Below are 12,188 nucleotides of genomic sequence, written 5' to 3' on the forward strand. Positions count from 1 at the left end.
ACACACACACACACACACACACACACACACACACACACACACACACATACACTGAGAAGTTCTTACCAGGTGGAGCCAGATACCCCAGCAACGTATGTGACCATGTCCAGGATCCCCACACGGCTCAGTTCACTAAGGACTCCTTGGCAGGCTATGGCAGCCCTCAGGCCCCCACCAGAGACTAGCACAGAAACCACAGGGATCTAGGCACAATAGAGAGAACTGAAAATAACTTACCAGGGTTGATACCTGGGAAGGAGGTAAGAGAGGGAAATGTTACATTAAGGCAGAGGAATGGTAGGTAGGCTTCACATTTGGGTAAGGTATAGCGGGAGTGACACTGTAGAAGGTAGGAAGAGGGTGAGAATTTATACACTAGGGAAAAAAAAGAAGAGAAAGGGTGATGGAATTCCCTTTGAAAGCTGGAGAAAAGGCTAAGGATTTACTCCTGGGAAAGAGGGGGACCTATAAATGTGCAAGGAAAAAAGGTACCAGGGTCTACACCCTGGAAAGACAGTGGGTCAGAAATCAGTAAAGCAGGAAATGGAAGGAGGGAAAGACTGGAATTGAACCCAACAAAGAGTCAGGCAAATCCCAAGTGTGCACTTCAGGGAAACTTCTGCAGAGCATCCAGATGCTTCTGGGCTCTGCCCAGACGCAGGCCTCCATGACCCCATACCTTCATGACATTGAGGCCCAGCTTCTTCAGGGCTTGTAAGACCTGCTTCCCCCGATTTCTCACTGCTGCCTTCTCTTCATCTGAGATTCCAAAGTGGATCCTGATGTCAGAACTGCCCAGAATATTGAGAGGCTTGTTATGGACAGCTCCTTGGGCTCAACCCCTTGTCCCTAGTTGGCTGGCCAGTGTGCAATTCCTATCTCCTACACTCTAACTTCCTTTATACCTTACCCAAATGTGAAGCCTACCACCATTCCTCCCAGCATCAGGCTGAAACTCCTCATCTTCTCAGTTTTGAGCCCTGGCCTCCAACCTGCCATCCACAGACCCATCTGACCCTGAACCTTCTCTGTTTTTAACCAAACCACCCCTATATCAAGCTGGGTATCACATCTGCCTGGGACCCCCCTCTCACCTTTCATCACTTGGGCCAGGGTGACTTTTGGCACTGCAGGCAACTTGCTGCAAAAGACAGAGGCTAGAAGAGGCCCTTTACAGAAGCCCATTAGTAAGAAGGCCTCCCACTCCCCAGACCTCTCACCTTTACCAATCTCTACATAGATGGAGCCAAGATCCACCCAACTCCTCCTTACAGGCCCACCCCCTGACAGTTCCCTTAGCATTTAAGGTTCTATTTGACATCTTCAACCACTTCATCTCCATCCTCACAGCTCTGCCCCAAGGTGCCCATTCCAATCCCATATATCAAGTTACCAGGAACATACCAAGCAGATGCAGAAATTAGGACAGTACCTGGGGTATAGCCATGCCTGCTGGTGTCACAGCCTTCACTGATTACAGGATGATCTGAGGCAGAATAAAAGGGGAAGAGAGGAAAACAGAAGCTGTCTACAAGGGTTTCTCTCTGTCTTCCTCTGTGTATGTCTGTGCATTTCTGTCTCTGCTACTCTCTTCCTACCCCCATCCTACCTCTCAAACTTTTTAAAGCAAAAAGTATGTGCCAAAGATAAAGCAATTTCGGCTGTTTCCATGGTCTAGGACGCCCAGAATTAATTAAAATTTATGATTCTTTTATTTATTAACCTAGCCTCTCAAAGTCTGAAAGGGTTTATTCGCACATATATGCAGAGAGTGAAAATTCATAAGAGACAAATGCTTCCATCCCAAGTGTCTGTTTCCTGTTCAGACAAATTCTAAGATTTGTTTTTTTACAAGGAAACTTCACCCATCAAACACTACACCAGGGAATGTGTGAAAGACACGTTGTTCTATATTCTTACAAAAACCTAAAAAACAGTCTTTTGTTCACCAAACCTACCGTCTGGGAGATCTGCATCCAAACACTGCTCCAACCACTCACTATATGACGCTGGTCAAGTCACTGCTTTCCTCTGTGTTATTTCCTCCATCCATCAAATGAGGGAGTTGGATGAAATGGCCTCTAAGTTACCTTCTGCTTTTCAATCTATGATCCTAGCATCCTGGGATTCTATGAGGGCAAATCCATTCATTTTATAATCTGGACATTTCTTTGGGAGAGTTGAGTTAAATCAGAAAATCAGGCATGATTGAGATCTTTGTTCTTTTTATGATCTCATGCAAATTTGTACAGGAGAGATTTTCTCAGGAATCCTTCAAGGCCTTGCAGAAGAGAAGTCTTATCTCCATAAGGACACACCCTAAATCAGCCATGGAATAAGTCAGCCTCTGTCCCAGCTTCTTCTCCCTTCTTTGTCCCATCAACTCATCACCATGCTCAAATTCATAGAAGGTAGGTCTGGAAAGAGAGGTAACCGAGGATACCTTGCTTCCCCACCTTGAACCTTGAACCCTCCAAAGTTGACAGAGCATCCCTAACAAAAGTCAGATATGGGACACTTCCTATACAAAAGTGAAAAGGTGGAGAGGCACCTTTGCAGGTCCCATGTATCCCACCCCAATCTAAATACAGACTTGTAGGGCCTTACCAGCCCTACCTCATATCTCCAGTCCTGCTGAGGCCTTGGTAAGCTATGTAGTCAGGAGGACCTGGGTTCAGATCAGGCCTCAGACACTTAACACAAAAAAACTAGCTGTGTGACCTGGGGCAAGTCAACCCCAATTGCCCTCCAAAAGGAAAATGAACTGGATTCAAAAGTCATTTCTGTAAATCATGAATACCGTCTTTAAGAAGATAGTTGGAAGGCAAGGACTGAACATCACAGAAAACATGGAACTGACTGTCTCATAGAAAAGAATAAAAAACTGGTGAAAATAAAAGACAAAATTAATGTCTATTAAGAGTGGTGGAGGGGAAGCAATGGCTCAATCACCCCAACCCACTGATCCCATATTACCTTAACCAGGTAAAGACACCGCTACTGAATCAAAGTCTTTATACTAATTACAAAAAGTCTGCACCAGAAGAATGTCTCAGATAGATTAAAGACATTTGTGCACTCTTTAATAGGCCTTTGGGCATAGTTCTAGATTGCTCTCCAGAATGGTTGGATAAGTTCACTGAAAAAAGACCTGAAAGCAATTTCTCCTACCTATGAGGTAAGGACTAAATCTATCCTCCAACAAAAGTGCATACCCGTTGACCCAGCAAATAACTTGAAATCAAGGGGATGCCCATCCACTGGGAAATGGCTAAACATATTGTGGTATATGATTGTGATGGAATATGATTGTGCTATAAGAAATGAGGAGCAGACGGACTTCGTGATAACCTGGAGAGACTTATATATACTGATGCTGAGCTGAGTGAGGGGAGCAGAACCAGGAGAACGTTGTGCACAATCACAGACACATCCTATCAGTGACGACTCAGCCATGCAAGGCTATGAGCCAGCTCCAGCAGACTCATGATGGGAAGGGCTTCCCCATCCAGGGAAAGAGCTGCAGAGTCGGAACGCAGACTGGAGCAGACTACTCGCCCTTCCTCTTTAGCGTTTTCTTTTGTTCTTTCTCATTGTTCATTCTATTGGTGATAATCGTTCTTTCCAACGTGTCTAATGTTCAATGTGAAGGTTTTTCTAGAACCTATATCTGATGGCATGCCACCGTGGGATTAGGGGAGAAGAGGGGAAGGGAGAAAATTTGGAACTCAAGGGATTGTGGAACTGAATGTTGTAAACTCAATTTCATAAATAATTTTTTAAAGTAACAAAGGATTCCCTTTTTCTTTGTATCTCCAGTGCTGAACACAGTGCCTAGTATATTGTAAATGTCTGGTAAATGTTTGTTAATAGATTTGAAAAGCTGGGTGTTGATGGGGTAGAGTTCCAATAAGTCAATCAATCAAATCACACCTCACCTAAAAGTAAGAGATAATATGTGGTTAATTAGGTGAGAACATATCTCTGTAGAATCAAACCACAGACCTTAAAGTAACTATTAAAAAAAAGTCCTTAATTAGACTCATGAAGGAAAATACTATCCACATCCAGAGGTAAAACTATGGAATCTGAATGCAGATCATAGCATACTATTTTCACTTTCTTTTTTTCCCAGTGTATTCCCACCCTTTTCTTCTGTTTCTTCTTTCACAATATGACTGATGTGGAAATATGTCTAGCATGATTGCACATATATAACCTTGCCATTGCCATCTTGGGGAGGAGGTAGGGAAGGGAAAGAGAAAAATTTGAAACTCAAAATCTTATAAAAATGAAAGTTGAAAATGTTCTTTACATGTAATTGCAAAAAATAAAAATACTATTTACATTAAAAAAAAAGAAAAAAGTCCTTACTGTAAATTAGAGACAGGAGAGCCTATGAATGAACTGAAATGGCATTGTACGGGAAGTATGTTCAGATTATTGAGGAAGATCAATAAGTACTTTGTAATCCTGTAAACTATTTGGTCACATCCTCTGTGTGATCTATAATTAATAAGTCAGTCTAGAACCGGTTTGATTCAATTCTACCCTAGTGTCTCAGGGTAGAAACTTTCCAGCTCAAGGTCAAATGAGATAACATTTGTAAAGTGCTAACAGTTCCTGGCACATAGTAGCAGCTTAATAAATGCTTATTCCCTTCCCTCCCTCTGGCCTCTGATAAGAAATCATTGACAAGGAAAGAGAAAAACACCTTGGTCACCTCCCCCCATATCACCTTTATCAGAGAAGACCCTTCAGAGGGACAGATAAAGTGAATTCTTTCATTAATATCCTAGCAGTGTTTCCAGAAGAGTGGCAGATGGTTGTGATGTCTGTATTGGGAATCAAGGATTGTCTGGATAGTAGACTGACTAGATATGATGAGGAAAGGTAGATTCAAGACTTCAATGAGCCTGGGAGAAAAGCTGGATTAAACTAAAGGGAACAGCTTGAACACTCCAGCAATAAAACTTCCTAGATTAGGAGTTGAGAATTTACAATTTGTCACAGTGACTCCCTAAGTTTGAGCCCACTTTCCCACTGGACTCTTCAGGTATTGGTGGAAAAGTGTGTCAGAGACTTCTGGGAGGAAATTTTTGTATCAACTATTCTTACTAAGCCATCTTAGTAAATAGCCATTTCTAAAAGCTAATTAGATCTGGTGAATTAATTGATTTTCACTGAAAAGGGGAAGCACAGTGATGTGACACCATGAGCAACAGTACTAGAAAAGATACCTTTCAGGACTACTGCAAGAGCCTTGAGGGCAGAAGTAGCAGCTGAGCCCTGGGGACCCATCTTGTTAGTTCCAAAGGAGGTTGGGAGATGGAGACCCTAGAGAATACGGGGTGGGGAGGTTGTCTACAATGCAAAGCAGCTGGAAATGCAGTTCAAAAAAATCACTGAATTAGGGAAAGCCCACAGACCCTTGTGCTGCACCTGGAGAATGGATGGCACTACAGCAGGTTCAGGATTACTCACATCCCAGAGAATTTAGAGGTAGCTGGTGGTAAAATGGATAGAGCCCTGGACCTAAAGTCAGGTAGACCCAAGATCAAATTTCACCTAAGACACTTATTGACTGTGGCCCTGGTCAAGCCATTTAACCTCTCTACCTCAGTTTTCTCAATTGTAAAATGGGGATGATTATAGCATATACATCCTATAGTTGTCAGGTGGATCAAATGAGATGAGATTAGCACAGTGCCTGGCATGCATCATAGGTACTTAATAAATGCTTATTCCCAACTACATATCAAAAACAGTTACATAAAATTTGCTAGAGTTGGCCCAAAATGTGGTGAAAATACAATAAGAAAGGATCCATTGAATTCTCAGAGTCAAAATTGTTGGTGCTAAAATAAGGGGGAAATATTTCAAATTGCCTCACGAAACTATTTCCCCCCCAAAAAATATATTTCAATGGGGGCATTCAAGATGGTGGAGTAGAAACAGGACTTCCAAGGGGCTCCCACTCTCACCTCCTCCAATTCATGTAAAAAATTACTTTAAACAAACCTTGGAGCTACAGAACCCACAAAATGACACAGAGAAGCTAAACTCCCACTGAAGACAGTCTGACATGTTGGCAAGAAGGGACCAGTGCAGCGCTCTGGTAGACAAGCCCAGTCCCTTGCAAGCCTGAGGTTTTAGCCTTAGGGCAGCCACAACCAGCCACCTCTGGGAGGGACTTCAGATCACCATCTGTTGGGTTGGTTTCCAGAATTATCGACACACAGATGCTAAGGACAAAGTGAGGGGTCAATGCAATTTGGACTTTGGGACCTGGGAGTTTGGGAGTGTGGGCTGGCCTTTGCCCCCAGGGTGAGAAGCAGATGAGGTATGGTGGCAGTCCAGCCACTGCCACTGTGGCTGCTTCAGAGCTCCACTCCTGCAGATTGTAGGGGGACCAAACAACCAGTCTAAGGGTTAATTGCTCTTGCTTTAACCTGCTTGGATCTGGATCACTGTCAGGTGGAGGTCCTGGGGTGTGTGACCAGTTTGCCAGAGCATGTGGAGGCTTCAGAGAGGGCAGCCAACTAATAGCTCCAGCAGCTGAGAAAACCCCAGTGGATTGGGAAAAAGCTCCTCCCTCTGGTAGCAGAGTTCTACTGTGTCAAAAAGCTCAAAAGTCAATTAATTGAGTGGCAACAGGAGCAAGCAAAGGAAGCAAAGCAATGACAGCAGTCAGACTTTGGATTCCTTTTGGGGGGACAAAAAGGATCAAAGCATGGAACAGAAGAAAGACAGTGAAGTCAGAACTCCTGCACCAAAAGCTTCCATCAAAAGAATAACCTGCTTTCAGGCCATAGATGAGCATAAGAAGAATTTTGAAAACCAAATAAGAGTAGTGGAGGAAAAAAAGAGAAATGAGAATGATGCAAGAAAATTATTAAATAAGAGTCAACAACTTGACTGAAGAAAATAACACCTTAAAAAATAGATTAACTCAAATGGCAAAAGAGGCTCAAAAAGGCAATGAGGAGAAGAATGCCTTAAAAAGCCAAATTTGCCTGATGGATAAAGAATCTCAAAAGCTCATTGAAGAGAATCATTCCTTCAGAATTAGATTGGAGCAAATGGAAGCTAGTGACTTTATGAGGAATCAATATACTATCAAACAGATCCAAACAAATGAAAAAATAGAAGGCAATGTGAAATATCTCATTGGGAAAATCACTGACCTGGAAAATAGATCCAGGAGACATCATTTAAAAATTATTGGACTACCTGAAAGCCATGATCAGAAAAAGAACCTAGAAATGATCCTTCAAGAAATTCTTGGGGAAAATTGCCCTGATGTTTTAGAACCAGAGGGCAAAACAGAGGTTGAAAGAATCCACCAATCACCTCCTGAAAAAGATCCCAAAAAGAAAACTCCTAGGAATATTATAGCCAGGATCCAGAGTTCCCAGATCAAGGCAAAACTATTACAAGCAGCCAGGAAGAAACAATTTGAACATTGTGGAAACACAATCAGAATAACACAGGATCTGGCAGCTTCTACACCGAGGTATGGAAGGGTTTGGAATATGATATTCCAGAGGTCAAAGGAGCTGGGATTAAAACCAAGAATCACCTATCCAGAAAAACTGAGTATCATATTTCAGGGGAAAATATGGTCATTCAATGGAATAGAGGACTTTCAAGCATTCTTGATGAAAAAACCAGAGCTGAATACAAAATTTGACATTCAGATACAAGAAGCAAGAGAAGCATGAGAAGATAAACAGGGAAAATAAATCATAAGAAACTCATCAAAGTTGAACTATTTACATTCCTACATGGAAAAACAATCATTGTAACTCATGAGACTTTTCTCAGTATGATAACTGTTGAAGGAAATAGAAATGTGTGTGTATATGTATGTCTATATAGGAGGGTACGTGGGCATATGAATACATATGTGAGTGTGTGTATATATGTGTACAGGTATACATAGACAGAGGGCACAGGACCAATTGAATAGGAAGGGATGATACTTAAAAGGTGAAATTAAGAGATGAGAGAGGAATATAATGAGAGGGGATGGGGAGAATAGAATGGGTAAATTATCTGATACAGAAGAGGCAAGGGAAAATTGTTACAATGGAGGGGAAGAACAGAAAGGTAAAAGGGAATGAGTCAACCTTATTCTCATTGAAGTGGGCCTAGGGAGAGAATGACATATACACTAAATAGGGTATCTCCCCCTACAGGAGAGTAGAGGGGAAGGAGATGAGATGGGGAATGACGGAAGGGAGAGCAAACATATACACTAAATAGGGTATCTACCCCTACAGGAAAGTAGGGGGGAAGGGGATGAGAGGGGGGATAATGGAAAGGAGGGCAGACTGGGGGGGGGGGAAGGGAAGTTGGAAACTCTCACTTTTGAAAAGGGACAGGATCAAAGTAGAGAATAGAACAAGTGGGGTGTGGGATAGGATGCAGGGAAATATAGTCAGTCTTTCACAATATATCCACTATGAAAATGTTTTGCATAGCTACACATGTACAACCTATATTGAATTGCTTGTCTTTCCAGTAAGGGTGGATGACAAGGGAGGTAGGGAAAGATCTGGAATTTAAAGGTTTAAAATCAAATGTTTAACATATATATTATTATTTTACATGTAACTGGGAAATAAGATATACAGGCACTGGGGCATAGAGATCCACTGTGCCTGACTGGAAAGTCGGAGGGGGAATGGGGGAAGATATGGGAAGAGAGCAAATTGGGGGAGGGGACATTCAGTGGGATTGCTGTTTTGGGGTAGTGGGTAGGGGGGAAATGGGGAGAAAATTTGTAACTCAAGATCTTGTGGAAATGAATGATATAAACTAAAAAACAATTAAAATAATCTCAAAAAACATCTTCAGTGGGGTTCACAGATAATAATTGAAGAAAGAAAAGAGAGGATCACAGATACTGGAGATATGATAGTTATGAAAAGAAGCAAGTGGAGCTATTAGTCCACAAGTATGACCTCAGGAAAATTCAGGATGCTTTATGAAGTCAGGAGATAAATATTGGGAAAGCAAACAGGCTGGGTAAAGTTTCCAGAAACAACTCCCACCCCCAATCAAAAATTTCCAGTGATTTCGCATGGAATGCAAATTTTTTTAAGTCTGACATTAAAAACCTCCATGATCTGGCTCCCATTCCAGTGGCATTTCATAATACCCTAACTTACTCTCTATTCTAGTCAAAATGTCCTCCAAACTTGTGCTCACGAACTTCTCATATCCTCTCTCTATATCTCTGTCCAAGTGGCCCGCCCATAAGACATATATTTCCTCTTACCTTTGCTCTATAGGAACATAGCTTCCTTCAAATTTAATCTCAAGTATCACCTCCTACTTACCCTCTCACTATAGAATAAGGCCAAGCAGATCACATAAGGCTCAGGGCCCTTCAAGGGACCTAAAGCCAGGACTTGTATCAGAGCCACAGCAGAGGAAAGGGCCAACGCCCAGAAGATAATTAACCAGGGAAGGAGACAATGCAGTGCCTGCACAGCCTGTGCCATAGGGCCCTCCAGGAGTCATGAAACCAAGGCAATCTCTGCTATCCAGTCAAGACCTGTCAGGGCCACATCCTGGGACAGTGCCAGCTCCTGGTTGATGATTACTCAAGAAGAATGAGGCAGATTCAGGGCTGAAACCAACAGGAAGCTGATGCTGACAAAGGGCAGGATATGGTCATAGTGATCCCATCGAGAACTATGACAGGATAGGGGAGTAGCATGCAGATTAAAGTGTGGACAGAATAAGGCAAAGACTAATCATTTCTATCCAAGAAGGTGGTAGGGGGTGGAGATGTCTCAAAGTCCCAATCTAGGAACTGAGGTTAGAGAGATGAATAAACTGAAGAAAACTTTGAATACAGTAGGAAAATTCTGTGAGCAAAAAGAATACACAGAGGTAAACAAGAAGAAGCAATAAAGTAGTTACAATAAACCAATAAAGACTACTTACAAGTAGTCTCAGAAAAAGGTAGGGACTGACGATAAGGAATTCAAGAGTAAATGGAAAAAATCAAGAAATTTTTAATGGCATTATTAAATATCCTGGGAAAAAATGTAGAAGAATCAATAGCTTAAAACAGAAAGTGGAAATATTATCCAAATAGTATACTCTTTGAAATATGGAATGGAGAAAAAAAAAACTCAATGAGACAAGAAATATTGAAACAAAGTCAATAGATCGAAAAACTAGAAGAACATATGGATTATCTATTATAGAAAGGAAATGACCTGGAAAGCAGGTCAAGGAGAGAGAATTTAATAATCATCAATCTATCAAAAAATTATAACAAAAAAAAGCTGATTCCACATTCCAAGAAATCATAAAAGAAATCTTCTCAGACCTATAAGAACCAGAAAGCAATGTAAAAATAGGAAAAACCCACCAGTCATTTCTGGAATCACCAAACTGAAAACACCAAGGAATGTCATTGTCAGAATTCAAAGTTTACAGGTCAAACAAAAAAATATACTGCAAGCGATCAAAAAGAAATGTTCACGTCCAAAGGAATAACAGTCAGATTCAAATAAGACTCCACGCTACAGCTACTGAAAAGAAGGTACTGGGATACGATATTCTAAAACACAAAAACAAAATTAACTTTAAACCAAAAATAACATGGCCTGAAAAAATACCAAATATTTAGGAGGGACAAGTCACTTTATTTGTCAACCTATAGACAAAATTATCTCAAAGCAAAGACACTTGCTAAGATTCTCTTATCAACCAGGGGCATGCTCTCCCAAAAATACCTACAAAATCAATGGGAAGAGTGGGACTCAAATATAAAATAAACTATTGGAGAGGAATATAGGTAGTTACCACACATGACTAAAGGAACCAGCACCCCCAGCGTTACAAGTCCCTGATAGCCTTTTTTTCTTCTGGTGGTGTCATCATAATGTTCCCCTAGATGTGGTTATCTCTACTAGCAGAGCTAGCCGAATCTCTCCGCTGGTATCATACCTTAGATGCCTGTGCCTGCTCACTTTTGGATGCAGTGTTTCCTCATGGAAGATTAGCTTCAATGCAAGATGCAATATCCAATTGGGGGAGGATGAGAGAGAAATAATCTCCTGTCCCCTGAAGGGATAAAGAACAATTTCTTCTCAAAGACTGGTTTCTTCTTCTATAATTGGCTCTCTTCTCTATTCTCAGAGTTGATACTTCTCAAAGATACCTCCTGTCTCAACTGACTCCCTAGACAAAGTGTCATGCTTTTCAAAGGACCTCCCTAGGTGTGGCAAATTCTTTGGCCATCCAATGGCTCACTGCCCTTTAATTGTATCAAACTTGACTAGAGAAATTACTCTTATCTTCTAAAAGGGTAACAAAGTAGAAATATAGAGAGGAGGGAGAAGGGCAATACTGAAAGAAAGCCCATATCTTTTATAAAAGGGAAGTGCTATGTAGAGTAACCAACAGTGCCATTGCTATTAGGTGGAGAAACATTTATTTGAATGGTTATGGTACATTTACAGTGATAGAAACAATTTTTAAAATAGTAAGAAAGTACATAGTCCCTTCTTAGGAAATGACCAAAGGGGAAAAAAATCATAATAATGATATCCCTAAATGTAACTGGGTTAAATTCCCCTAATAAAATGGAAGAAAATGATAAATAGATTTGAAAACAGAATCCAAAATGAACCTACTTAATAGAAGCACATTTCTTTGTTTATTTGAGTTTAACTCAAATAGTTCTAAATAGAATCAATATTACAGAGTAGAGGGCCAAGATTTCTCGAAAACAATTTAGAATTATAGAAATATCACTAAAATGTGCCTCTGAAACAGAGTTCCCACTACTAGGAATATGGCCCCAAGCAAGTTGGAATAGTCTCATATATTCCAAAGTAATCATAGTAGCACCATTTTCTATTAGCAAAGAACAGGAAACAAAGTAGATGCCCATTGATTAGGGAGCAGATTATCAAGTTGCAGTGTGTGAGTTGTAGAGAATGTTTCTGCTTATAAGTCACAAATACTGAGAATTCAGGAAAGCATAGGAAGACATTTTTAATTGATACAAAGTGAAGTATTTAGAATATAGAAAGCAATATGCAAAATTACTACAATGTAAATGGAAGGAATGATAGCCAAAAAAAAAAAAAAAACCCTTGAATTCTACGTAGCTATAATGATCAAGCTTGTTCCAAAAGAAGAGATGAGAAAATGCA

The 12,188-nt window shown here is 40.8% G+C and overlaps 1 protein-coding gene across 8 annotated transcripts in view; it reads right to left on the reverse strand.

Annotated features, from left to right (window-relative positions):
* Positions 1–11,238, reverse strand: part of PLA2G4C (phospholipase A2 group IVC) — a 30,897-nt gene extending 19,659 nt beyond the window's left edge. For 2 of the 8 annotated variants that reach the window (XM_069103303.1, XM_069103298.1), the window contains exons 1-5: positions 10,975–11,237; positions 1,433–1,486; positions 1,095–1,141; positions 680–791; positions 67–203 (exon numbers count right to left, since the gene is read on the reverse strand). In XM_069103303.1, coding sequence (XP_068959404.1) covers positions 67–203; positions 680–791; positions 1,095–1,141; positions 1,433–1,447 — 311 coding nt within the window. In that variant the 5' untranslated portion in view covers positions 1,448–1,486; positions 10,975–11,237. Of the gene's footprint in view, positions 1–66; positions 204–679; positions 792–1,094; positions 1,142–1,404; positions 1,487–1,958; positions 2,130–9,347; positions 9,588–10,974 lie in introns of those variants that run through there. The other 6 variants (XM_069103299.1, XM_069103302.1, XR_011171367.1 and 3 more) reach the window with 6 other exon arrangements.
* Between the last annotated feature and the right edge of the window lie 950 nt (positions 11,239–12,188).

The sequence above is a fragment of the Petaurus breviceps genome, unplaced genomic scaffold (assembly GCF_028583685.1).
Source record: "Petaurus breviceps papuanus isolate PSGF00001 unplaced genomic scaffold, PetGlider_PUasm1.0 577, whole genome shotgun sequence".
In the NCBI taxonomy this organism is placed as follows: Eukaryota; Metazoa; Chordata; class Mammalia; order Diprotodontia; family Petauridae; genus Petaurus; species Petaurus breviceps.